At 45.5% G+C, this 22,972-nt stretch overlaps 1 protein-coding gene and 3 non-coding genes across 11 annotated transcripts in view; all 4 read left to right on the forward strand.

Moving 5' to 3' along the window:
• The window catches only part of LOC121535141 (eukaryotic translation initiation factor 4 gamma 1-like), a 33,633-nt gene extending 11,795 nt beyond the window's left edge, over positions 1–21,838 (forward strand). For 4 of the 8 annotated variants that reach the window (XM_045206266.1, XM_045206269.1, XM_045206270.1 and 1 more), the window contains 26 exons: positions 1,094–1,204; positions 2,170–2,330; positions 3,171–3,260; positions 3,846–3,924; positions 4,092–5,150; positions 5,282–5,370; positions 5,838–6,018; positions 6,340–6,473; positions 6,714–6,869; positions 11,162–11,560; positions 12,423–12,569; positions 12,888–13,121; positions 13,303–13,407; positions 13,718–14,059; positions 14,371–14,500; positions 16,234–16,336; positions 16,492–16,742; positions 16,852–16,976; positions 17,147–17,319; positions 17,575–17,700; positions 17,914–17,995; positions 18,112–18,210; positions 18,840–18,977; positions 19,114–19,195; positions 19,621–19,761; positions 20,287–21,838. In XM_045206266.1, coding sequence (XP_045062201.1) covers positions 1,094–1,204; positions 2,170–2,330; positions 3,171–3,260; positions 3,846–3,924; positions 4,092–5,150; positions 5,282–5,370; positions 5,838–6,018; positions 6,340–6,473; positions 6,714–6,869; positions 11,162–11,560; positions 12,423–12,569; positions 12,888–13,121; positions 13,303–13,407; positions 13,718–14,059; positions 14,371–14,500; positions 16,234–16,336; positions 16,492–16,742; positions 16,852–16,976; positions 17,147–17,319; positions 17,575–17,700; positions 17,914–17,995; positions 18,112–18,210; positions 18,840–18,977; positions 19,114–19,195; positions 19,621–19,761; positions 20,287–20,468 — 4,919 coding nt within the window. In that variant the 3' untranslated portion in view covers positions 20,469–21,838. The remainder of the gene's footprint in view (positions 1–1,093; positions 1,205–2,169; positions 2,331–3,170; positions 3,261–3,845; positions 3,925–4,091; positions 5,151–5,281; positions 5,371–5,837; positions 6,019–6,339; positions 6,474–6,713; positions 6,870–11,161; positions 11,561–12,422; positions 12,570–12,887; positions 13,122–13,302; positions 13,408–13,717; positions 14,060–14,370; positions 14,501–16,233; positions 16,337–16,491; positions 16,743–16,851; positions 16,977–17,146; positions 17,320–17,574; positions 17,701–17,913; positions 17,996–18,111; positions 18,211–18,839; positions 18,978–19,113; positions 19,196–19,620; positions 19,762–20,286) is intronic. The other 4 variants (XM_045206271.1, XM_045206273.1, XM_045206267.1 and 1 more) reach the window with 3 other exon arrangements.
• Positions 5,512–5,650, forward strand: LOC121535824. Its single transcript, XR_005994793.1, has one exon. It is a non-coding gene; the product is annotated as a small nucleolar RNA SNORA8 (small nucleolar RNA).
• LOC121535815 lies at positions 19,259–19,392 on the forward strand. The gene has a single exon (XR_005994785.1). It is a non-coding gene; the product is annotated as a small nucleolar RNA SNORA57 (small nucleolar RNA).
• Positions 19,840–19,970, forward strand: LOC121535822. Its single transcript, XR_005994791.1, has one exon. It is a non-coding gene; the product is annotated as a small nucleolar RNA SNORA3/SNORA45 family (small nucleolar RNA).
• Positions 21,839–22,972: the final 1,134 nt, after the last annotated feature.

The following is a 22,972-nucleotide window of genomic DNA, read 5'->3' on the forward strand; positions in this document are numbered from 1 at the left end:
TCGACCTTCGCCTCTCCCGAGTCCGTACAGGAGTTGCAGCGATGGGACAAGAAATTGGGGAGAAAAAGGGGTAAAAAACTATAGATAAAATATAGATAAACAGCAATGTAAATAGCGAAGAAACACAAGGACAAAGTCTCACTTCAGTAGACTTTCGTTTCAAGTAAATTAGACCAACTTTTATGCCTGTGCGCAGGCTTCTAAAAATGAGTCTTTCACTCAGCTCTTCACGTGCCCACAGCCCCCAGCCAGGCTGTGTTGCAGCGCAAGGTGGAATAGGCTATGTAGGATTCGTAGTTCTTTGATTTAATTTACCAGCTGTGAAACAAAACGGCGGAAGTAAAAACAGCTACTGCAGCATTTATTTTACTATAAATGTGATCATACTTTACAATTTTTGTTCACAAATATGAGTGAAATGCTCTCACTGTGGAGCCCTGACCACCCACAAACGTCAGTTGACCTTAGTTGGTCAGTCAGTTGACCTTAGTTGGTCAGTCAGTTGACCTTAGTTGGTCAGTCAGTTGACCTTAGTTGGTCAGTCAGTTGACCTTAGTTGGTCAGTCAGTTGACCTTAGTTGGTCAGTCAGTTGACCTTAGTTGGTCAGTCAGTTGACCTTAGTTGGTCAGTCAGTTGACCTTAGTTGGTCAGTCAGTTGACCTTAGTTGGTCAGTCAGTTGACCTTAGTTGGTCAGTCAGTTGACCTTAGTTGGTCAGTCAGTTGACCTTAGTTGGTCAGTCAGTTGACCTTAGTTGGTCAGTCAGTTGAGCTTAGGTTCTTTACCGTGTGGCATTGCTGGCTGTGTGTGGTGGTTTTGCCTGGCAGGTTGGGTGTGTATGGTGGTCTTTTGTTTATCTTAGGATCCAGGGCTATATGTATGTATGTATGTATGTGTGTGTTCTGGCTTTGGTTCTGCTCAATCAGTCTGTGTTCTGTCTTCTCACCTGCTGCCTCTTACTGCCTTACCACCCTGCTTACCTCTGGTTCCCTTCTCATTCACTCACTCTGCATCTGTCTCTTCCTGTCCTCCCTATCTCCCTCTTCTTTTTCTCTCTTCCCTTCCCTCGCTCCCCCCGTCGTGTTGTGTTCAGAGCCCTCTCTGGCTGCGAGGGAAAGGCGGGGGGGTGGGGGGAGAGGGGGCGGGCGAGAGAACGGGCGTCTCTCTCTCCACGGCGCTCCTCTCACCTCCCAGCGCTACCCCGGTGAGTAAGTGTGTGTGTGCGGGGCTGCATCTTTGTCTGCATAATGTGTTTGATTTGTAGTTTTGTATGTAGGTGTTTTTGTTTGGTTTAGCTGTTTTTTTTCCTTGTGTATAGGTAGTTTTACTTTGCTGCGGATGCATGTGGTTCAGGACTTGAAACAAACTTTATGAAACACAGATGAGCCAGCTTTGTAATGTTTCTAAAACAATACATGTATTATTAGTAAGAAGTGATGAGGTAAATTGCTCAATGTTATTTCATTATTTGTGACCTACATTATTTTTACCGAAATACTGTATCACAGGTGAGACAAAATGTTCAGCTGGTCAGGATGTTACCGTGGCAATGAGGGCACTCGAGCTGCTCCAGGTGACGGTGTACCTGTGAGATAGAGAATCTGACTAGTAGCCGATGTGTCTTCACTAGCAGTTGAAGCAGACACATTGAATAATAACCTAGCTTGTGAACAAAACAATGTAATAGGCTCACTTTAGTAGACTTTCGAGTAAATTAAACCAACATTTATGCCTGTGCTCAGCGCTGATAAAATCAATCTTACTTCAGCACTTTAATCAGTGCGCACAGCGCCCCCACCAGGCAGTGTTGCTGCGTGTGAGGTGGCATATTATAGGATTCAAGTAGTTCTTTGTGTGATTAGCTACCAGCTATTTATTTTGCTATAAATGTGCTCATTCTTTACTTCTAACGCTATTCTTATTTGCAAATGCGGGTGAAATGCTTGCACTGTAGAGCCCGTACCACCTGCCAACGTGGCTGGTGAAATAGACATCTTACCCGCCAATGCCAACATTTTAGGCCCTTATGTGGTTATTTTAACATGTTCATATTTTAGTGTGGTTAATTCAATGCTTGTTTAGTCTATATGATATGTTTGTGGTTATTTTAGTGTGTGATTGTGTGTAGCTTTCCATGCTGTGTTTGACTTGTCTTCCCTCCCCCTACAGCAGGTGCCTACTACCCGGCCCAGCCCCAGTACAGCCACTCACCCGCGGTCCAGACTGCGCCCGTCATGATAAGCCCCGCCCAGCCCCAGCAGCAGGCCCTGCCCCCTCAGCCGCCGCCGACGCCGACCCAACCACCGGCACCCAAGAGGGAGCGTGTAGCGGTACTGTACCACACACTGTTGCATTTCCACTATGAGACTATACCCCCGGTGTTTGGCTTGAAGATGCAGACTTTTGAGTTTCCACCTATGAGGCTTAGCCCCAAACAAAGACCCTGACATGGGGTCAGACTGGGACTTTTCTGGGTGCATAAACATGATAAAGGTTAACTGTTAACATAACAATTGGGCCTGTCCTCATAAAAAGCAATTGTTCAGGGGATTCAGAAGTTGTTGATGCTGCTTTTCACAAGTCCTTAGTGTCAGCCTACACTGTTGAAAATACTATTTCCCTAATATAATACAAGGGTGTATATTAGGAGTGGAAAAGCCCTATAAAGGTCAAAGCGCAGCTGGTATACTATGACCTCGCTGCTGAGGTCAATGCAGTGTAGGAGTAGGTCGAGGATATCTAGCCCCTTACTGCTAAAACGGGGTCAGACACGGATATCTTCTCACCCCCCTCTTTATGGTTAAAGATAGAATTGGGGGATGGTAATCCAAGAAGGCAATTCCAACCTTGTGCTACAGATGGAGGAGATTGGACAGCGGGAAAGAAGTATAGATTAGTTGAGACTGTAGGAGGGATGACAGGAGAAGAGAAAAGGGGACTTGCATTTATTTAGGCCTATTTAACCAGGGTTGTATTCATCATAGCTAGTCCCACCCAGTTTCGGTTCATTTTCTTCCGTTGGTGTCTAGTGAATACTGCCCAGGCTAGTTGATTTAAGAATAAATTCTTATTTATGGTGACGCCTGGCGAGTTATGGTTAATATGCTAATTTCAAGTAGTCTTTGACTGTTCAACTTCATCCTACTCCCCCCTTTCTCTCCCCTCCTCAGATCAGAATACGAGACCCCAACCAGGGGGGCCGTGATATCACAGAGGAGATCATGTCCGGGGGAAGGGCCACCTCCACCCCCCCATCACAGGTACGCATCACAACCCACTGGGGCCTGTTCAGGACAATATGACATTACAGAACATTCAGAAACATTGTTGTCCAATGATTAAAACTCTATTGCTGTTCACATCCTGAAACTTTGTGATTGGTATTTATCATATGAGGACATCAAATAAACTATGAAAAAAAGCAGAAATGTATCATGTAGAACAGCTATGGATCTCAGATGGATCAGTGTCAGCTCTATACATTCTAGTTCTATACATTCAACGCTAAGTGTTTCACATCACTCAACACATCCCCTGAATTCTCCACCTCCTTGGGATCATTCCCAGTGATGAGCTCACAATGTGAGTTTGGAATCTTGTGGCTTATAGATTCCACAGAGATGATGTCATAGAGGAGACCAGGAAGTCTGGAATGGAAGCCAACTGTTCCAAAACGGTTCCATTCAGTTAGTTTACTTTTTGATTGTTGTGTCTTGTCTCCAACTCTCAACTCGACTGGTTTTGATCAAGGCAATAGGATAGCATTAGAAAACACTGTACCACATATTTGTGTTTATAATTGTTATAAGCTAGTTTTGACGGTGCTCCTCGTTTTCTGCCACTAGTCCTCCACTACAGAGGGAGAAGGTCCTTCCCAGACCAACGGAGAAGTTACAAAGCCCGTCACCATGATGACGAGAACAGGTGAGCGTCCTCTCAGGTCTTGTGGTACTACAATGTCTTTACAGGCTGAGATTTGCCACATTACATAGAGAGTAGGACAACATGAATTAAACAATGAACTTGATCTTCAATGATTGATCGTAGTACGTAGTAGTTCCAAAATGGTTCTGAACTGATTTCGTTCTTAGTTGCAGATGAAAACACAGAACCCGCAGTTTTCAAAGCGATGGCCGCCGTGACACCGCCACCTGCATTGGCAACCCCAGAGGCAGCCACCGCCACCGTCACAGCGGAGGCGAAACAGGAAAAAGATAGCCAGGCTGCCCCGCCTACTGAACAGGTTGTCAGCCAATCGGCTGCCCCCACGGCTGCGGTGAGGGCCGAGGTGCCCATTCCACCAGGGGAAGAACAGGCCCCTGCCCCCTCCCTCTCCCCCCCGGCAGCTCCTACCTCCCCTCCCCCTGCAGAGGTACAGACTCCACCCCCCACCACCATCGCTCAGGTCAGCGACACGGTGGATGCTGGTGTGACCCCGGCAGTGAAGGCAGTGACTCCCGAAGCTCCTCCCAAAGAGGAAGAGCCTCCGGCCGCCCCAGCAGCCGTTGAGAAGCCTCCTACCCTGGTAGCGGAGAAAGAGGAGGTGGAGAAGAAAAAGGAGGAAGTAGTGGTGGAGGAGAAGGTAGAGGTAAAGGAGGAGCCTGCGCTTACCACCAAGCTAGAGATAGTGGCGCCTGTTACGGTGGCGGTCGCTAAAGAAGACACTAAACCCACTCCACGACCTGTGACCCCCGTCGCCAAGGCAACGATCAAACACTCCGCCCCGGCCGTGAAGCCCGTGGTGTCTGTGGAAGCTCCCACTAAAACTGAGAGCGTGGTCGAGCCGACATCGCCGAAACAGGAAGCAGCTGCTGCTGTGACAGTGCCCGTGTCTGCCCCCGTTCCCGCCGCCACTCCCTCTGTCCCGGAGGCGGAGCCCGCCATGGCCCAGAAGAGCGAGGAGCAGCCGCCCCTGTCCAACGGCCTCCCCCAGGACTACCCCGACGAGGTAGACGCCCCCGTGCCCGCACCAGAGCGCATTGCAACGCCCAACACCGAGCCTGCCGCTCCCCCACCTCAGGAAACTGCTACCCCTGTGGCTGCTACCGTGGCAGAGGAGAAGAAAGAGGAGGGGGAGAAGGAGGAGAAAGAGGAGGATGCAGCTCCAGTGCCCTCAGCCAGCAGCCCTTCAGAGGACACGTCTATGCAAGGTGAGAGGGTTTTTACTGGTCCGGTCACTTGGTCAGGAAATAGTATGTGCACCAAGGTTTTGGTTTGGCTGGGGCAGATGGGTTCTGGATGGTGTGGCTTCAGGTTTTGATGTAACGCTCCTCTCTTCTAGCTGCTGTGTCTGTGCCAAAGAAGAAGAGGAACATGAAGGAGCTGAACAAGAAGGAAGCCATCGGAGACATGCTGGATGCCTTCAAAGAGGTGTGTGTATCTACTTGTGTGTCTGCGTGCATAGAACAGAGCGGCCTTCTAAAGTCATGAGCTATTCTAAACAGTTGTCCATGACCACTTCAAGTTGCACCATTAGTAAACCTTGAAAACATGTTTAAGATTGTTACTCACAGCACTGCATGGTATCTGCAGCCAGCCGCTACTCCGGTTGGACTGTTCATTAGTCAGTGCAAGAGCAACTCGGCATATGGCATCGTTGGTCTCCAGGCCTCTTTGTGCCTGGAGTCCTGGTATATCTGTCGAGACAAACATTTCACTTCCCAGCAAGTTTTCATGAAATTTCTGGTATGCAAATTTGTGTTCTCTTACAAAAAAAATATAAGAAGAAAAGATTGTCACCGCAAATCCTGAAAGCATGTAGTGGTCTAAACTTCATTCTACTTCTTCTTACACCTCCAATCGTCCTGTCCCTTCTCCCCTCTCTCTCGTCCATACAGGAGAAGGAGGCGGCTGCTGCCCCCGAGCCCTCGTCCACTCCGGCGGAGCCCAGCCCTGTGGCCCCTCCCCCTTTGGCGACCGCCGACGCGCCAGATGAGACATGGGAGGAGAAGGAGGACAAGCAGAATGCCGACACGCCCCCGCTCAAACCGGGCGACCTAAAGTACCAGTACAAAGGAGGTAGGTGGCCCCCTAGAAATAAAGGTCTGTAGGTGACCCAATTCATTTATTATCTTCGTTGACGCCGGCTATTTCCTGTTATGTGAAATGTCTCATTATCGTTGAAATGTGCAGTGAACGGTTTGTCTGTTTCTTTGTCGAAGACCCCCATTATGCATGTGTATGGCCAGCATTATCCCTCCCGAAATGCATGTCTCTTCAAGAGTAGCCTGATAGATTTGGTTGGATGTGTTCCAATAACGGTTAAGCAGTATAAAGAGACCTTCATCGCCAATTCAACCATTCAAACTCTCCCACTCCTCCACCCTTTCCTCCCAACAGAGCAATGGAAGCCTATTGACCCGGAGGATAAGAAGAGGTACGACAGAGTGTTCCTGCTGGGCTTCCAGTTCATTAGTGCCAGCATGAACAAGCCCGAGGGCCTACCTCTCATCAGCGATGTGGTGCTGGATAAGGTAAACTATACCATAGAAGAAGAAAAAAACCATGGTGGTTTTTATAGGCATCCCGTTAGAAATGTATTATTCGCAACAAAGTAAAATGAAGTAAAAGCGACTATGCTCTAGTGATGATTTTTTTTAAAATGTGGATTTTAACACTTATCCCATAGCTCATTCATGTGCTTTTCTAGTCTGTCCATATGTTAATTTCAATGTCAAATTCATAGGTTCTTAATTCTCTCCTCCTCTGTGTAGGCCAATAAGACCCCCATGCGCCCAGCGGAGCCGGGTCGCAACATGATGAACGCCGGGCCAGACTTCACCCCCGCCTTCATGGGTAACCTGGGCAGACAGTCCACTGGAGGAGGTGGGGGAGGGGGACCACGGGGCCCTGGAAGGGACCATATGGGAGTGAGTATGGTAGTGTGTGTTGGGCGTGTGGGTCAGTGTATAGAGTTATATAGAGGACACTATATAAATCAAAATAATTAGGGGGTAGATCATCTTTAATATGCAGATAGATTGTGGCTTCCATCAATGTAATTGTCTGCATCATTTCCAATCCCCATATATATTTTCTTAGTAAATATAGATATTATTTTAAATATACACTATATATACAGAAGTATGTGGACACCCCTTCAAATGAGTGGATTCGGCTATTTCAGCCACACCCGTTGCTGACAGGTGTATAAAATAGAGCACACAGCCATGCAATCTCCATAGACAAACATTGGCAGTAGAATGGTCTTACTGAAGAGCTCAGTGACTTTCAACGTGGCACCGTCATAGGATGCCACCTTTCCAACAAGTCAGTTCATAAAATGTCTGCCCTGCTAGAGCTGCCCCGGTCAACAACTGCTCAGCCGCAAAGTGGTAGGCCACACAAGCTCACAGAACAGGACTGCGAGTGCTGAAGCGTGTAGCGTGTAAAAATAGCCTGTCGTCAGTTGCAACACTCACTACCGAGTTCCAAACTGCCTCTGAAGCAATGTTAGTACAATAACTGTTTGTCGGAAGCTTCATAAAAATGGTTTTCCATGGCGGAGCAGCCGCACACAAGCCTATGATCACCATGCGCAATGCCAAGCTTCTACTGGAGTGGTGTAAAGCTCACCGCCATTGGACTCTGGAGCAGTGGAAACGCGTTCTCTGGAGTGATGAATCACGCTTCACCATCTGGCACTCCGATGGATGAATCTGGGTTTAATTAATGCTCATGGTTTTGGTATGAGATGTTCGACGAGCAGGTGTCCACATACTTTTGGTCATTTCTTTTTTTAAATATACTGAACTAAAATATAAACGCAACATGTAAAGTGTTGCTCCCATGTTTCATGAGCTGAAATAAAAGACACTAGAAATATTCCGTAAGCACAAAAAGCTTATTTCTCTCAAATGTGTTTACATCCCTTTTTAGTGAGCATTTCTCCTTTGCCAAGATAATCCATCCACCTGACAGGTGTGACATATCAAGAAGCTGATTAAACAGCATGATCATTACACAGGTGCACCTTGTGCTGGTGACAATAAAAGGCCACTCTAAAATGTGCAGTTTTGTCACACAACACAATGCCACAGATGTCTCCAATTTTGAGGGAGCGTGCAATTGGAATGCTGACTGCAGGAATGTCCACCAGAGCTGTTGCCAGAATTTGAGAGATCCGTTTTTTGTGCGTATGGAAAGTTTCCATTATTTCACCTCTTGAAACATGGGACGAACACTTTTACATGTTGCGTTTTATATTTTTCTATAACTTTCTATAAACATTTATTGTAGTGGGATCATTTCTTTCTTTCGGGATATGAATACTGAATATGTCCACTTCACCATTGGACCATTTTATTGGTATTCTTTAGCGATCCAATACATAATATAGTGCGCTCATAATTCGGTTTTAATCCAGAGGTTAGAAAAAGTATCTAGATCCTCTGAGTCTGTGCAGGGATCCAAATTGTGGATTTAAAAGAGAACATGAATCGTCAGCGTACAATGACACGTTTTGTTTTTAATAGCTAACATTTTGATGGCCATAATAAATAGATATGCCGATAGTGGATAACCTTGTTTTACTCCTTTTGACAATTTAATACTTTCTGAAAAGTAACCATTATTTACTATTTTACACCTGGGGCTACTATAAATACAGTTGAAGTCAGTAGTTCACATACATCTTAGCCAAATACATTTAAACTCAGTTTTTCACAATTCCTGACATTTAATCCTAGTAAAAATTCCCTGTTTTAGGTCAGTTAGGATCACCACTTTATTTTAAGAATGTGAAATGACAGAATAATAGAGTGATTTATTTCAGCTTTTATTTATTTCATCGCATTCCCAGTGGGTCAGAAGTTTACATACACTCAATTAGTATTTGGTAGCATTGCCTTTAAATTGTTTAACTTGGGTCAAACGTTTCGGGTAGCCTTCCACAAGCTTCCCACAATAAGTTGGGTGAATTTTGGCCCATTCCTCCTGACAGAGCTGGTGTAACTGAGACAGGTTTGTATGCCTCCTTGCTCGCACACGCCTTTTCAGTTCTGCCCACACATTTTCTATAGGATTGAGGTCAGGGCTTTGTGATGGCCACTCCAATACCTTGACTTTGTTGTCCTTAAGCCATTTTGCCACAACTTTGAAACTATGCTTGGGGTCATTGTCCATTTGGGAGACCCATTTGCGACCAAGCTTTAACTTCCTGACTGATGTCTTGATGTTGCTTCAATATATCCACATCATTTTCCTTCCTCATAATGCCATCTATTTTGTGAAGTGCACCAGTCCCTCCTGCAGCAAAGCACCCACACAGCATGATGCTGCCACCCCCGTGCTTCACGGTTGGGATGGTGTCCTTCGACTTGCAGTCAACCCCCTTTTTCCTCCAAACATAACGATGGTCATTATGGCCAAACAGTTCTATTTTTGTTTCATCAGACCAGAGGACATTTCTCCAAAAAGTAAGATCTTTGTCCCCATGTGCAGTTGCAAACTGTAGTCTGTCTTTTTTAATGGCGGTTTTGGAGCAGTGGCTTCTTCCTTGCTGAGCGGCCTTTCAGGTCATGTCGATGTAGGACTCGTTTTACTGTGGATATAGATACTTTTGTACCTGTTTCCTCCAGCATCTTCACAAGGTCCTTTGCTGTTGTTCTGGGATTTATTTGCACTTTTCGCACCAAAGTACGTTCATCTCTAGGAGACAGAACGCGTCTCCTTCCTGAGCGGTATGACGGCTGCGTGGTTCCATGGTGTTTATACTTGCGTACTATTGTTTGTACAGATGAACGTGGTACCTTCAGCCGTTTGGAAATGGCTCCCAAGGATGAACCAGACTTGTGGAGGTCTACACATTTTTTTCTGAGGTCTTGGCTGATTTATTTTGATTTTCCCATGATGTCAAGCAAAGAGGCACTGAGTTTGAAGGTAGGCCTTGAAATACAGGTACACCTCCAATTGACTCATATGATGTAAATTAGCCTATCAGAAGCTTCTAAAGCCATGACATCATTTTCTGGAATTTTCCAAGCTGTTTAAAGGCACAGTCAACTTAGTGTATGTAAACTTCTGACCCACTGGAATTGTGATACAGGGAATTATAAGTGAAATAAACTGTCTGTAAACAATTGTTGGAAACATTACTTGTGTCATGCACAAAGTAGATGTCCTAACCAACTTGCCTAAACTATATTTTGTTAACCAGAAATTTGTGGAATGGTTGAAAAACAAGTTTGAATGACTCCAAACTAAGTGTATGTAAACTTACGATTTCAACTGTAACTAACCCATTGTATAAGAGATTCGCCAAAATGAAAATGAACCAGGCATTTATATATAAATTCCAGTCCTACTTTATCAAAGGCCTTTTAAAAGTCAGCTATGAATACCAGGCCTGGTTTCCAAGGTCTTTCATAGTGTTCTATTGTTTCCCGTACTTCACTTCTCCAATGTATTGTCCATGTAAACAACATGTCTGATTTACGATGAATAATATCCCACAATATCTTTTTAATTCTATGCATTTTGCTAGGATTTTGGCATCACGACACTGAAGTGTAAGGGGTCTCCAGTTTTCTTTAGGTGGACTGGATCTTTATATTTACCACCTGGGTCCTGTTTCAGTAATAGTGAAATTAGACCACCTTGCTGAGTATCTGATAGTCTACACATCTTTGCTAAAACAGGTTATATCCATCCAGAGTCCTCTATCTAACTCTATGGTCAGTGCATAGAGATCCTATAATTCAAGACTAGTTGGACAATGTTTTGGGTCACGTTAATAGGATGACAATGTCCATTATTGTGTTCTATGTATTTGGCAGTATTTGTTGAAATTGTGGGCTGTTTTCTCTGTCTCTTGGAAAGCATTAGTTATAGTTCAAAGTATGTCATAGTAAATCACTCTCCAAATGATAGAAATCAATAATTTATTGTCACATGTTGCTTGAAAACCAATGATTTAATTGGTCATCAACCAGTGATTTATTGTGAGCATTTAAAGATGACCATTGACTAGTGTTATAATACTGCCAATGAGTGGAACTGGTGCTGCTCTCTACATTGTTTATGTCTAAAGCTGGGCTCAAGTCGTCAATGATTGACAGCCCAGTGTGTTTGTAGAGTTCATAGACCTCATTTCCCTCTATCTCCTCTACACCCACACCTCTGTTGCTTTCCCCCCCTCTCTCTCCATCCCTCCTCCCCTCAGCCCCCTGGACCCCGGCGCTCCCAGCAGGGTCAGCGCAAGGAGCCCCGCAAGATCATCACCATCTCCTCATCGCTAGGTGGCGACGTGGAGCTCAACAAGGCGGAGAAAGCCTGGAAGCCCACGGTAAAGATGGCGGGGACACAGGGCCGCGGGGCCGCCCCAGAGGAGGAGAGCGACGACCCCGAGCAGGCCAAGACCCAGGAGCTGTTCAAGAGGGTCCGCTCCATCCTCAACAAGCTGACCCCTCAGATGTTCCAGCAGCTGATGAAGCAGGTCACAGAGCTGACCATCGACACGGAGGAGAGGCTGAAGGGAGTGATCGATCTGATCTTTGAGAAGGCCATCTCTGAGCCCAACTTCTCTGTGGCCTACGCTAACATGTGCCGCTGCCTTATGGGGGTGAGTGACGTGACTGACGTTGTTTGGCCGTTTTGTGTTCTTCTTTTTTCTTTAATTCTCTCTGCCTCTACTTTGAGCCATGTGTTTGGACCACTGCAGTAGGGATGTAACCAGTCACCGGTACGCATTGGTCCCCGATTCAAATGTTAAAGATACAAGTGCATCAGTCCGGGCACCCCAAGCCGATCCAAATGCATCAGTCAGAAAATCGATTTAACCGTTACGAATCGCCACAATTTATTTTTGCTCATATTACATTCTGCATTCAGAAAAAAAATCATATTTTATGACAATTGAGTTGTGCTGTTCATTGGCTATGTCATAGCAAATGTTGTAAACAATAAATATTGACACAAAAGCTTACTGTGCAAAAATGACAAGGTGATTTCAGAACTAAAATGGGTGGAGGAAAAAACAGGCTACATTGCCCACCCTGCCGCCCGGCCCTAGTCCTATAGTGTTTGTTTGTGGGGTGGTAGATGCCTAGTCTCCCTAATGGCTCAGATCAGTTGACTACATAGTATATACACCATAGACGTACATAATTTACTTACACACACACACAGAAGTCAGCTCAGACAGATCCAGTCGAGAGGCCCAGCTCATGAACTCCATCAGCAGCAGATTATGGAGAATGTATGTCTTTATGCAACAAATGGACATTCATACGCTGCAGTATAGTGATGGAATTGACGAACTCGAGGAGCCCTCTTTCGTTCCTTTTCTCCCTCTCTGTTTTGATTGTCTTCATCCATTTGTTTGAGTATGCTTTTTCTAAGCCAGTCCCCTACTGAACATAAACGAAACAGACCTTGAACTAAACATATCTTGTTCCTTGTTTCCTTTCCTTGTGTCCTCCCAGTTGAAAGTGCCCACCACAGACAAGCCGGGAGTGACTGTGAACTTTCGTAAGCTTCTGCTGAACCGCTGTCAGAAGGAGTTTGAGAAGGACCAGGACGATGACGTGATCTTTGAGGCCAAACAGAAGGAGATGGAGGCCGCCAAAGAGGTACGACTTAACTTCCTGTTTACACAACCTCATAACAGATGCATTCTGTTATATTCATATCCAACCCTTGTTCATATTGCCAATGTCACAAGATTGGTCTGCGATATCCTCATAAAATCTAAATCCATCTATTTGGCTATTCATTTGATGGATTTGCTATTTTTCGCTTTAGATGAGGTCTATGTCTGAACTAGCAAAGAGAGAAAATGGTGAACCAATCACATTCTGTTCTGTCCCTAACCATCAAAGAGCAGGCGCATTTTGGACAATAAAGCTTTCTTAACTTTCAAATAACCTTTTTGACCTTACGTCTCCCAGGAGGATAAAGCCGGTCTGAAGGCGGAGCTGGAGGAGGCCAAGGACAAGGCACGGCGGCGGTCGCTGGGCAACATCAAGTTCATCGGCGAGCTGTTCAAGCTGAAGATGCTGACGGAGGCTATCATGCACGACTGCATCGTCAAGCTGCTGAAGAACCACGATGAGGAGTCGCTAGAGTGCCTCTGTAGACTGCTGTCCACCATCGGCAAGGACCTGGACTTTGAGAAGGCCAAGGTATGCGGAGAGAGAGATGCGCACACACACACACACAAAGGCATGTGCACACACTAATGCACAGGGACACACACACAGGCACTCACTCAGTACCGACAAAAAAACACACACTTAGTGATACCTGACATATTTACTCTGCAGAAACACACCAGTCTGAGTGTCCCTCTGCTTGTCCCCACAGCCCCGTATGGACCAGTACTTTGCCCAGATGGACAAGATCATCAAGGAGAAGAAGACCTCGTCTAGGATCCGCTTCATGCTGCAGGACGTCATCGACCTCAGACGGGTACACCTCCATCCCTCTCTATACAATCTTCTCTCCTCCTTTCTCGTTCTGTTTCTACAAATGTCTCTCTTCCTCCCTCCATCTTTCTGTGTCTTCCTCTCTTTCTCTCTGTCTGTCTGTCCTTCACTCCACCCCCCCCTCTCTCTCCTCTTTAGCTCTCTTTCGCTTCTTCTTTCATCTCTATTTGTGTTCTCTGCAATAGTATCATTACGATCATGGCGTCACGGTAATAACCATACTGTAATTCACCGTATGGCTCTAAAGCCTCTGCTAAGACTTTAAAAGAGTACTCCCTCTCTCCCTCCCCCAGAGTGGCTGGGTGCCCAGGCGAGGGGAGCAAGGCCCTAAGACCATAGACCAGATCCACAAGGACGCTGAGCTGGAGGAACAAATGCAGCTGGTCAAGGTCCAGCAGCAGCTTATGTCAAGGAATGACGGTGGAGGTGGAGGAGGAGGACGAGGAGGTGGAGGAGGAAGAGACGGGAGGGGGGGAGACCGAGACAGAGGAGGAAGGGATCAGGGGGGCCGTGGGGTCCAGCACGGGGGCCAGGGGGGCAGGGGCAGCCAGCCCCAGGATGAAGGCTGGAACACAGTGCCCATCTCCACCAAGAACAGACCCATCGATACCAGCCGGCTCAGCAAGATCACCAAGGTGAAGGGAGAGTTAATAAAATAAAGTTTACAACTAATAAAGGAATGTGTTTTTACTACTAAACCAACACGAATGGGGTTCTTAATTATGAGTGGTAATGTAAACAATAGCGTATTTATTGTATTTTTGTGACTCATAAGGATGCTTTTTGCAATAGCATGACCAGATGAAGAGTTGTCAGGGATTTTACTTGCGTCACTTTATTAGTAGCCATTTTTCATCAATTGTTTTACCAAGTCGAGTCCCCATTGAGATGGATATAATTCTGTTATCACCTCTGCTCTTAACCTTTGACCTCCCCCCCTCACTAGCCTGGTGCCCTGGACTTCAACAACCAGCTCCTTGCGCCCCAGCTCGGGGGTAAGGGCATGTGGGGCAGCTGGGGCAAGGGCAGTAGTGGAGGCACCACAGGAGCCAAGCCTGCCGCCGGAGCTGAACCAGGTAGGGGCACATACGGACGTTCAAACACACGGCAACCTGAACAAGGAGTCGGGTAGAAGCCTACTTCATACAAACCTCAAACACACACCGACATCCCTCACACAAGGGCAAAAACCCAACAAATGTGTCACACTGTACTATACACACTTAACACACACGCATGCACACTTACATACAGTACCAGTCAAAAGTTTGGACACACCTACTCATTCCAGGGTTTTTCTTTATTTTTATTATTTTCTACATTGTAGAATAATAGTGAAGACTATCAAAACTTTGAAATAACACATATGGAATCATGTAGTAAACAAAAAAGTGTTAAACAAATCAAAATATATTTTATATTTGAGATTCTTCAAATAGCCACCCTTTGACTTGATGACAGCTTTTCATACTCTTGGCATTCTCTCAACCAGCTTCGTGAGGTAGTCACCTGGAATGCATTTAAATTAACAGGTGTGCCTTGTTAAAAGTTAATTTGTGGAATTTCTTTCCTCCTTAATGCGTTTGAGCCCATCAGTTGTGTTGCGACAAGGTAGGTGGGGTATACAGAAGATGGATCTATTTGGTAAAATACCAAGTCCATATTATGGCAAGAACAGCTCAAATAAGCAAAGAGAAACGACAGTCCATCATTACTTTAAGACATGAAGGTCAGTCAATCTGGAAAATTAAAAACGTTGAAAGTTTCTTCAAGTGCAGTTTCAAAAACCATCAAGCGCTATGATGAAACTGGCTCTCATGAGGACCCAAATAAATACTTCACAGAGTTCAAGTAACAGACACATCTCAACATCAACTGTTCAGAGGGGACTGTGTGAATCAGGCCTTCATGGTCCAATTGCTGCAAAGAAACCACTACTAAAGGACACCAATAAGAAGAAGAGACCTGCTTGGTCCAAGAAACACGAGCAATGGACATTTGACCGGTGGAAATGTGTCCTTTGGGCTGGAGTCCAAATTTGACATTTTTGGTTCCAACCGCCGTGTCTTTGTGAGACGCGGTGTGGGTGAATGGATGATCTCTACATGTGTAGTTCCCACCGTAAAGCATGGAGGAGAAGGTGTTATGGTGTGGGGGTGCTTTGCTGGTGAAACTGTCTGTGATTTATTTAGAATTCAAGGCACACTTAACCAGTATGGCAACCACAGCATTCTGCAGTGACACGCCATTCCATCTGGTTTGGGCTTAGTGGGAGTATCATTTGCTTTTCAACAGGACAATGACCGAACACACTTCCAGGCTATGTAAGGGCTATTTTACCAAGAAGGAGAGTGATGGAGTGCTGCATCAGATGACCTGGCCTCCACAATCCCCAGACCTCAACCCAATTGAGATGGTTTGGGATGAGTCGGACGGCAGAGTGGAGGAAAAGCAGCTAACAAGTGCTCAGCATATGTAGGAACTCCTTTAAGACTGTTGGAAAAGCATTCCAGGTGAAGCTGGTTGAGAGAATGCCAAGAGTGTGCAAAGCTGTCAAGGCAAAGGGTGGCTATTTGAAGAATCTCAAATACAAAATATTTGGTTACTACATGATACCGTATGTGTTATTTCATAGTTTTGATGTCTTCACTATTATTCTACAATGTAGAAAATAGTAAAAATAAAGAAAAACCCTTGAATGAGTAGGTGTCCAAACTTTTGACTGGTACTGTATACACACTTGGAATTTGTGTAATATGCGTGTATTGTCTCTCTCTCTTGCTCATTCCTTCTTTCCTTTGTTCTCTAGCAGTGGAGACTGGCCGTCCGGCCACCGGCAACCGCTTCTCTGCCCTGCAGCAGTCTGCTCCACCAGCATCCTCCTCAGACGCTGACCGCAGGGTACCCCAGAGGTCAGTACGGCTCTTCCTTCCTGATCTTTCTCTCTGCCCCCTGACTCTCGCTTATACGTGTCTATTTTCTACCCCTTCTTTCCCCCCTATCTCCCATCTCTTCTTTCCCTCCTCCCTCTCCTCTCTCTCTCCAACATCTCTCTCCTTCTCCGTAGGTCCAGCTCCAGTCGTGACCGCGGCGGGGACCGGGACCGCTTTGAGAGGCGCGACAGCAGTCGGGACGCCCGCCCGCCTGTCACCAAGCGCAGCTTCAGCCGCGAGACAGAGGAGCGTAGGAGCGATAGTCGCACCCCTATGGAACCCCCCGTCCGGCGCGTAGCCAGCATGTCTGACGACCGGGACAGAGGCAGCCGAGACCGAGGAGGCAGCGGTAGCCGGGACAGGGCTCCTAGCAAGGAGGATGTTGGTAAGAGACTATAGACACACACTGGATACACGTACACCCACCTTAGTGTATAATGCGTTTTTATGTTTAATATTGTGTGAAACTGTATAATGGTGTGTTGTCTGTACAGTGAAGCGTGAGACAGACCCCACCCTTCCTCCTGCTGCTCCGGCCAAACCGGCCATGACAGAGGAGGAGCTGGACAAGAAGTCCAACGCTATCATCGAGGAGTACCTCCACCTCAACGACATGAAGGTACACACAGGCCACATCAACAACATGAAGACGCACACAAACACACACACCATCAGTTTCGTGTCAATGACAAAGGTGTACACACACACACACACACACACAATCGGAGGCCATAGCAAAGCTAACTGCTGTAATACTAAACCCCTTTCCTTCCCCGTCCGGCCCTGTAGGAGGCACTGCAGTGTGTAGTGGAGCTGAACAGTGCCCCGCTGCTCTTTGTGTTTGTGCGGAACGGCCTGGAGAATACTCTGGAGCGCAGCGCCATCGCCAGGGAACGGATGGGCCTGCTGCTGCACCAGCTCCTCAAGGCTGGCACCCTGCCCACAACCGAGTACTACAAGGGGTAAGAAGCAGAGAGCGAGTGTAGTACTGCACTAAAGACCAGGTTGTGTGTTTTGAGGAGGAAGCATGCAATCCTGTCTACGGAGCCCAAAAGTAGTGTGTGCTTGTTAAAGAGAACCATCTCTCAAAGGGTTAAAATGTGTGTTCATGTGTTCGCCCATATGTCAGACTGTTGGAAAATAGTCCACACAAGATAGTTCTCCAAATTATTAGTTTTCCTTGTTTAGTGTGTTTACTTGGTTATGTTTAATCATAGGCTCCAGGAGATCCTGGAGTTGGCTGAGGACATGGCCATAGACATCCCCCACATCTGGCAATACCTGGCTGAGCTCATCACACCCATGCTCCACGAGGGAGGCATCCCCATGGGACAGCTCTTTAGGTGAGGCCCAGGCTTTATAGACTGCGTCGGCCCCAACTCTGGAGGTCACTGGCCTATAACAGCGTTGATGCCAGAAAGGCTTTGACTGATGCTTCACTTATGGATGAATAGTGAAGAAGTGATCGGCAAAAATATACAATTTGAGACTGATGTAATGAATGAGAAATTTAAAGGAACGCTCAATAACCTTTCCTACTGTATGTGTGTTTACAGGGAGATCGCCAAGCCCCTGATTCCCCTGGGTAAGGCTGGTGTGCTGCTGGTGCAGATCCTCAACTTACTCTGCAAAGGAATGGTAAGTGTCTCTGTGCACGCAGCTTTGTGGGGTTTGTGTATGTCCATACAATATTTATGTTGGACTTGTGAGTGTGTGTGTGTAAATTAATTGTGTTATTTGTTTTATATTTTCAGACCCATAAGAAGGTGGGCGGTCTGTGGACTGAAGCAGAGCTCAACTGGAGAGACTTCCTGCCAGAGGATGAGGACGTCAATAAGTTTGTGACTGAACAGGTCAGTGGGGGAGAAGGGGTTAAACACTTTAGTTAGGACCACTCAATCTGAATGCCATGTAATATTTAAGATTGGTGGACTGAACATGCGACTGCCCTTCATAAATGAGAGGGTGATTTTATTTTTGGGGTTAAGAAAATATGGGTTTACTGTCTCGTTCTATTGCTGTGTTTAGCAACAAAACCGATGCATGCACAACTTTGGGGAAAACCAGAACTTGTTGGCTTAGAATCAAAGGATTATTGACAACATGTAAACTATATGTTGTCTCCAAATGTTTATTGAAAACAGAAAAAAGATTGCACAATAAGCACTTGTTGACTCAAATTGCATTGTTGCAGTTGTTGGTTAGCTAGCAAATGTTTGCCATATTAGCGTAGACATAAGTCAAAACCCCTGAAAACAATACATGATATCAAGAACAAGATATAACTAACTGAAACAAGCCACCTATGATTCACCACATGGCAGCTTCTTTTCCTTGTTGATGGCTATCTGACCATTCAGAATCATAACATTCTGCCTCTGCGTCGCACGCGCATCATTTCGTGACGTTGTCAGGCAACCCATATGAGCGTGTGTTCCATAGTTTTCCTAACGTAATTCTATGGTGTGTTCTCGCTTTCCAGAAAATTGAGTTTACCCTGGGGGAGGAGTCAGAGGAGACCAATCAGAAGAAGCCCATGGGTGGAGAGGAGCTCAGCAAACAGCTGGACAGACTGATCCAGGACAAGGCTAACAACCAGCGTGTCAGAGACTGGGTGGAGGTGTGTTCCCGTGTGTGTGATGTGCGTGCGTATGCGACTTTGTATCAGCAAGGTCAATTGAATGTTTAAACATTCCATGCTATCCTCATCTAACTCTTTGGAAAGCTTTGGTAACTATTTGCCCTCTCATTTACAGGCCAACCTGGACGAACAGCAGGCGGCTGCCAACCAGTTTGTGCGCGCTCTGATGACCTCCATTTGCCAGTCAGCCGTTATATGTGAGTACCGCAAAGCCCATATATCTGGCCCTTCTGTTTGCATACCTTTAAAGATGCTTCCAACCTCCTTTGTTGGCATGCATGCTGTTGCCCTGTACATCGCATGTGAGTTATGGAGAGAAGCCAAGTCCAGTGCTATGTTTTCGGTGCCAGAATGTTCCTGACTTCTGGTTCTATTCTCAATCGCTGGTACATTCTGATATCTCTGTCTGATTGGCAATGGGGGCATCAAGTTGGGTGTAGAAGGAGTGTTGGTAGTTTGGTGATACTCTAGGTTAATGGTTTTGGGTTAACATTCCTATGAATAGGGTTGACTGGTTGGAGACTGTACGTTTGTAATATGCATCCATCCTTTCCCCCTCTCTCTCTGTCGTCACTCACTCGAATGCTCTCTCTCCTTCCCTCCCCTCCCTCCCTTCGTCCAGGTGAGAACCCATACAAGGTGGACGTGGAGCAGATTACCCAGAGGGCCAAGCTGCTGCAGCGGTACCTGAGTGACGAGCAGAAGGAGCTGCAGGCCCTGTACGCCCTCCAGGCCCTCATGGTGCACATGGAGCAACCAGCCAGTGAGTACAGCGCAGTACTGTAGTGTGTGTGTGTGTGTGACGCCTCAGTTCTGTGAAGGTGTGTGTATGATTGTGGATAGCGAGGCTAGAGTCACGCCTTTACAATGTCATTGTTCTGGTGTGCTACAGTGCTCGCAGAGTAAACATCTTTGCCTATTCATTGGCTGTAGTCTCTTGTGGCCCAGCTAATCACCAGCTCAGATACAGAACCTCCATTTTGATTTTTTTTTTTTTTGTCGTGAACATCCACGTCACTACAGTTGCTTCCCATTCTGTGTAGATTTTGTGATTGTCGTTCACATTCTGCCCCACTGGCTTTGTCTCCTGTCTCGCAAAAAAAAAAAGGATTGTGTAAAATGAGCTTTGGTTGTTTGTGTGAATTAAAAAGGGTGCGGAGGGAGTATGTATTTATCCACATTTCTCTCGTATCAGATGGTGTTGTGGCTAGATTTATAGTTCATGAATCATGATTATGAATGTGTAGCTTAACCACCCTCTCTGCCTGTGGCATCCTCCCTCCACCAGATCTGCTGCGGATGTTCTTTGACGCGCTGTACGACGAGGACGTGATCAAAGAGGAGGCCTTCTACAAGTGGGAGTCCAGCAAAGACCCCGCCGAGCAGACTGGCAAGGGCGTGGCCCTGAAGTCGGTCACCGCCTTCTTCACCTGGCTCCGCGAGGCCGAAGAGGAGTCCGACAAGGACTAAATGGCCTCTCTAAAACTATCACCGCCCTCTATTGCCAGGGAGGGGTATTGCAAGGGGCGTCGAGGAGAGAATTGGACTATATGGCCCTTTTTAATGTGGCGGACTGATACCGATCCTCAACGAGTCTATTGAGAGAGGGACCTGACATGCAATCACTTTCTCTCTCTCTCACTCTCTCTTTCTCCCTCCCTCATTCTTATTTTCCCTCTTTTGTGATGGCGAGTGTCCGCCGAAAAATGAAATAAATGATTCAGCCGGATTTTGCTTGTGTAAACGCGTGGAATAACTACTACGGTCATTGCGTAAAAAAACCCTTTGACTTCTTGTTCTTGAGAAAACAATAACAAACCAACAAGCTGCTCTTTGTGGTTGTAGACAAAATTATATTATGCAACATACTATATGACACGCAAATGCATAGAGACAATGGTAGAGGTGTCATGTAGCATGTTTTTCCCCAGGAGTGGGGTATCATGCCATGCGTGTGACGTCCGATCGAACACAGCGCTCCTATGTCTTCTATCTCTTTTTTGTTGTTGTTGTGCAGCATGGTTGACGTGTCTCTCTATTAATGATGATGTACAATGAGGGAAACAAGATGCAGACGAGGTATGTTTGCTGATCAGCTGACATCAAGCGTATGTTGCCGACTGTATGGAGACGCTGAATGGCTTTCTGAGCGACGGTTCTTTTCCTTTTTTCACTTCCTGTTTACCGCAGTACTGGGACTTGTGAGGGAAGAGAAACAAAATGGGGGATGGATTGTGACCTTTGACCGTTAGCCTCTGACCTTTGCTGTGGGGGGGTCTTCTATATGCTTCCTTAAAGCCTACCTTTCACTTCCTCTCCCAGTAGTCATCCTGACTGAGATTCTGCATCTTTTACCTCTCCTGTACTTACATGATGGACTGTTGGGTGCGTTTTCTTTCGACCCATGTCGAATGAGAAAATAAACCCCATAACTAGAGGACTCTTAATGACAAAATCACCATTAAAACTTGAAACCTACAGAAATCAACTTGATGAAAAACAGAAATGTTCCGAAAGCCTTTTCTACTCTAAGTGGAATCACATTTCAGGAGCGTTCTGTACATGTATATTACAAAACGTTTTTTTTGTCAGTTTTATTTTTCGGAAATAATAAAAAGAAATTACTGGTGTAATATAAAATGCAGTATCTTTTTCCAACATAAGTGGCAGTTTGTCCAGATGCAGAGAGGGGTGCTTTAGGTGATCCATTGATTTAGTTTTATTGGAATTTTGTAAATATTTTTGTTGCTTTATTATTTAAGGAATTTCTGCTTCTTTTTGCATCGGAAACTGGAAAAGATGAGGAAACAGAAAATTGCAAATAAAAGACTTATCAAGTTGCTGAGCGGAGTTTGTGCGTGCATGTCCCAGGTCTTACATTATGGGTACTGTAGAGCAGGGGTTTTCAAAAGTTTCTTGCCCAGGCAAAGCGGCATCCCAGGGACCCCCATCATATGATAGAAACAAAAAAAAACATCTATTGTCTTATCAGGTGAATGATAATGGCAAGTAGAAGTAATCAATTTCAAAATGAATAGATTTGATAGACAGTTTCATTATTTTCACCTTCCCACAGTTCATTGGTGGCGCAAAGAATTTTGCTTTTGTAAATCACATTTTCTGCAATTAAAAAAAAAAAAAAAAGCAGATTTGGAGCTAATTTCCTGCAATTCTATGTATGTTGTCATGGCTAATGCTGTGTTCCTCTGCTCAGACATAACAAAATCAATGGGCATGTGCCCTGAATGCTCAGTTTTGGGAATTTATGACTCCCTGAGCTGTAGCTTTTATTTGATTGTTAGTCCTCAAAGATGGTATTATAAAAAGTGTGTGTGTATGTATGTATATATGTATATATATATATATATATATATATATATATATTCAATATCGTCTCTGCATGCCTTCTTTCTGGTTTATCTATCCTGAACATTACCACTTAGACAGCCCGCCTTAGAATTTTCTATACTGAAAAAAGAAAACGAATTAGCTCCATTGACAGAATTCCTTCATATTCATTTGTAACATGTTGGTGCCTGTATACATAGGCTTTATTACACTTACAACCCTTATGACATCCTTATGTTACGTGAAAATTAATGAATTTAAACACATGTCCATGTGCAATTCAGGTACTGTTATGTAGTCCACTGCATATACAGTGGCAGAAATAGTGTTTGTTTGGTCAGTAACATACTTCCTATGCCTTGCTGCTCTAGGTTCTCGTGTGAGGATTTTACATGCCCACTAGGTGTAGCCTTTGTATGGGCTTGAAATGTTTATCAGAGAGCCACATCAACAGGGGGTTTATTGAAGTCTCAATTGTGCTATTTAGTATTTTTTACGCAATCAAATTTTTTTTGTTGCACATGTTTTCGCCATAGTTTCCTGTGACTGAAAAGAGCTTCTGACCTCGACATACTGCTCATCCCGGACCAGGTATAAATCCTTGGCGAACGTGCAATAACTGGAGA

Source organism: Coregonus clupeaformis, chromosome 21 (assembly GCF_020615455.1).
Source record: "Coregonus clupeaformis isolate EN_2021a chromosome 21, ASM2061545v1, whole genome shotgun sequence".
NCBI classification, from domain to species: Eukaryota; Metazoa; Chordata; class Actinopteri; order Salmoniformes; family Salmonidae; genus Coregonus; species Coregonus clupeaformis.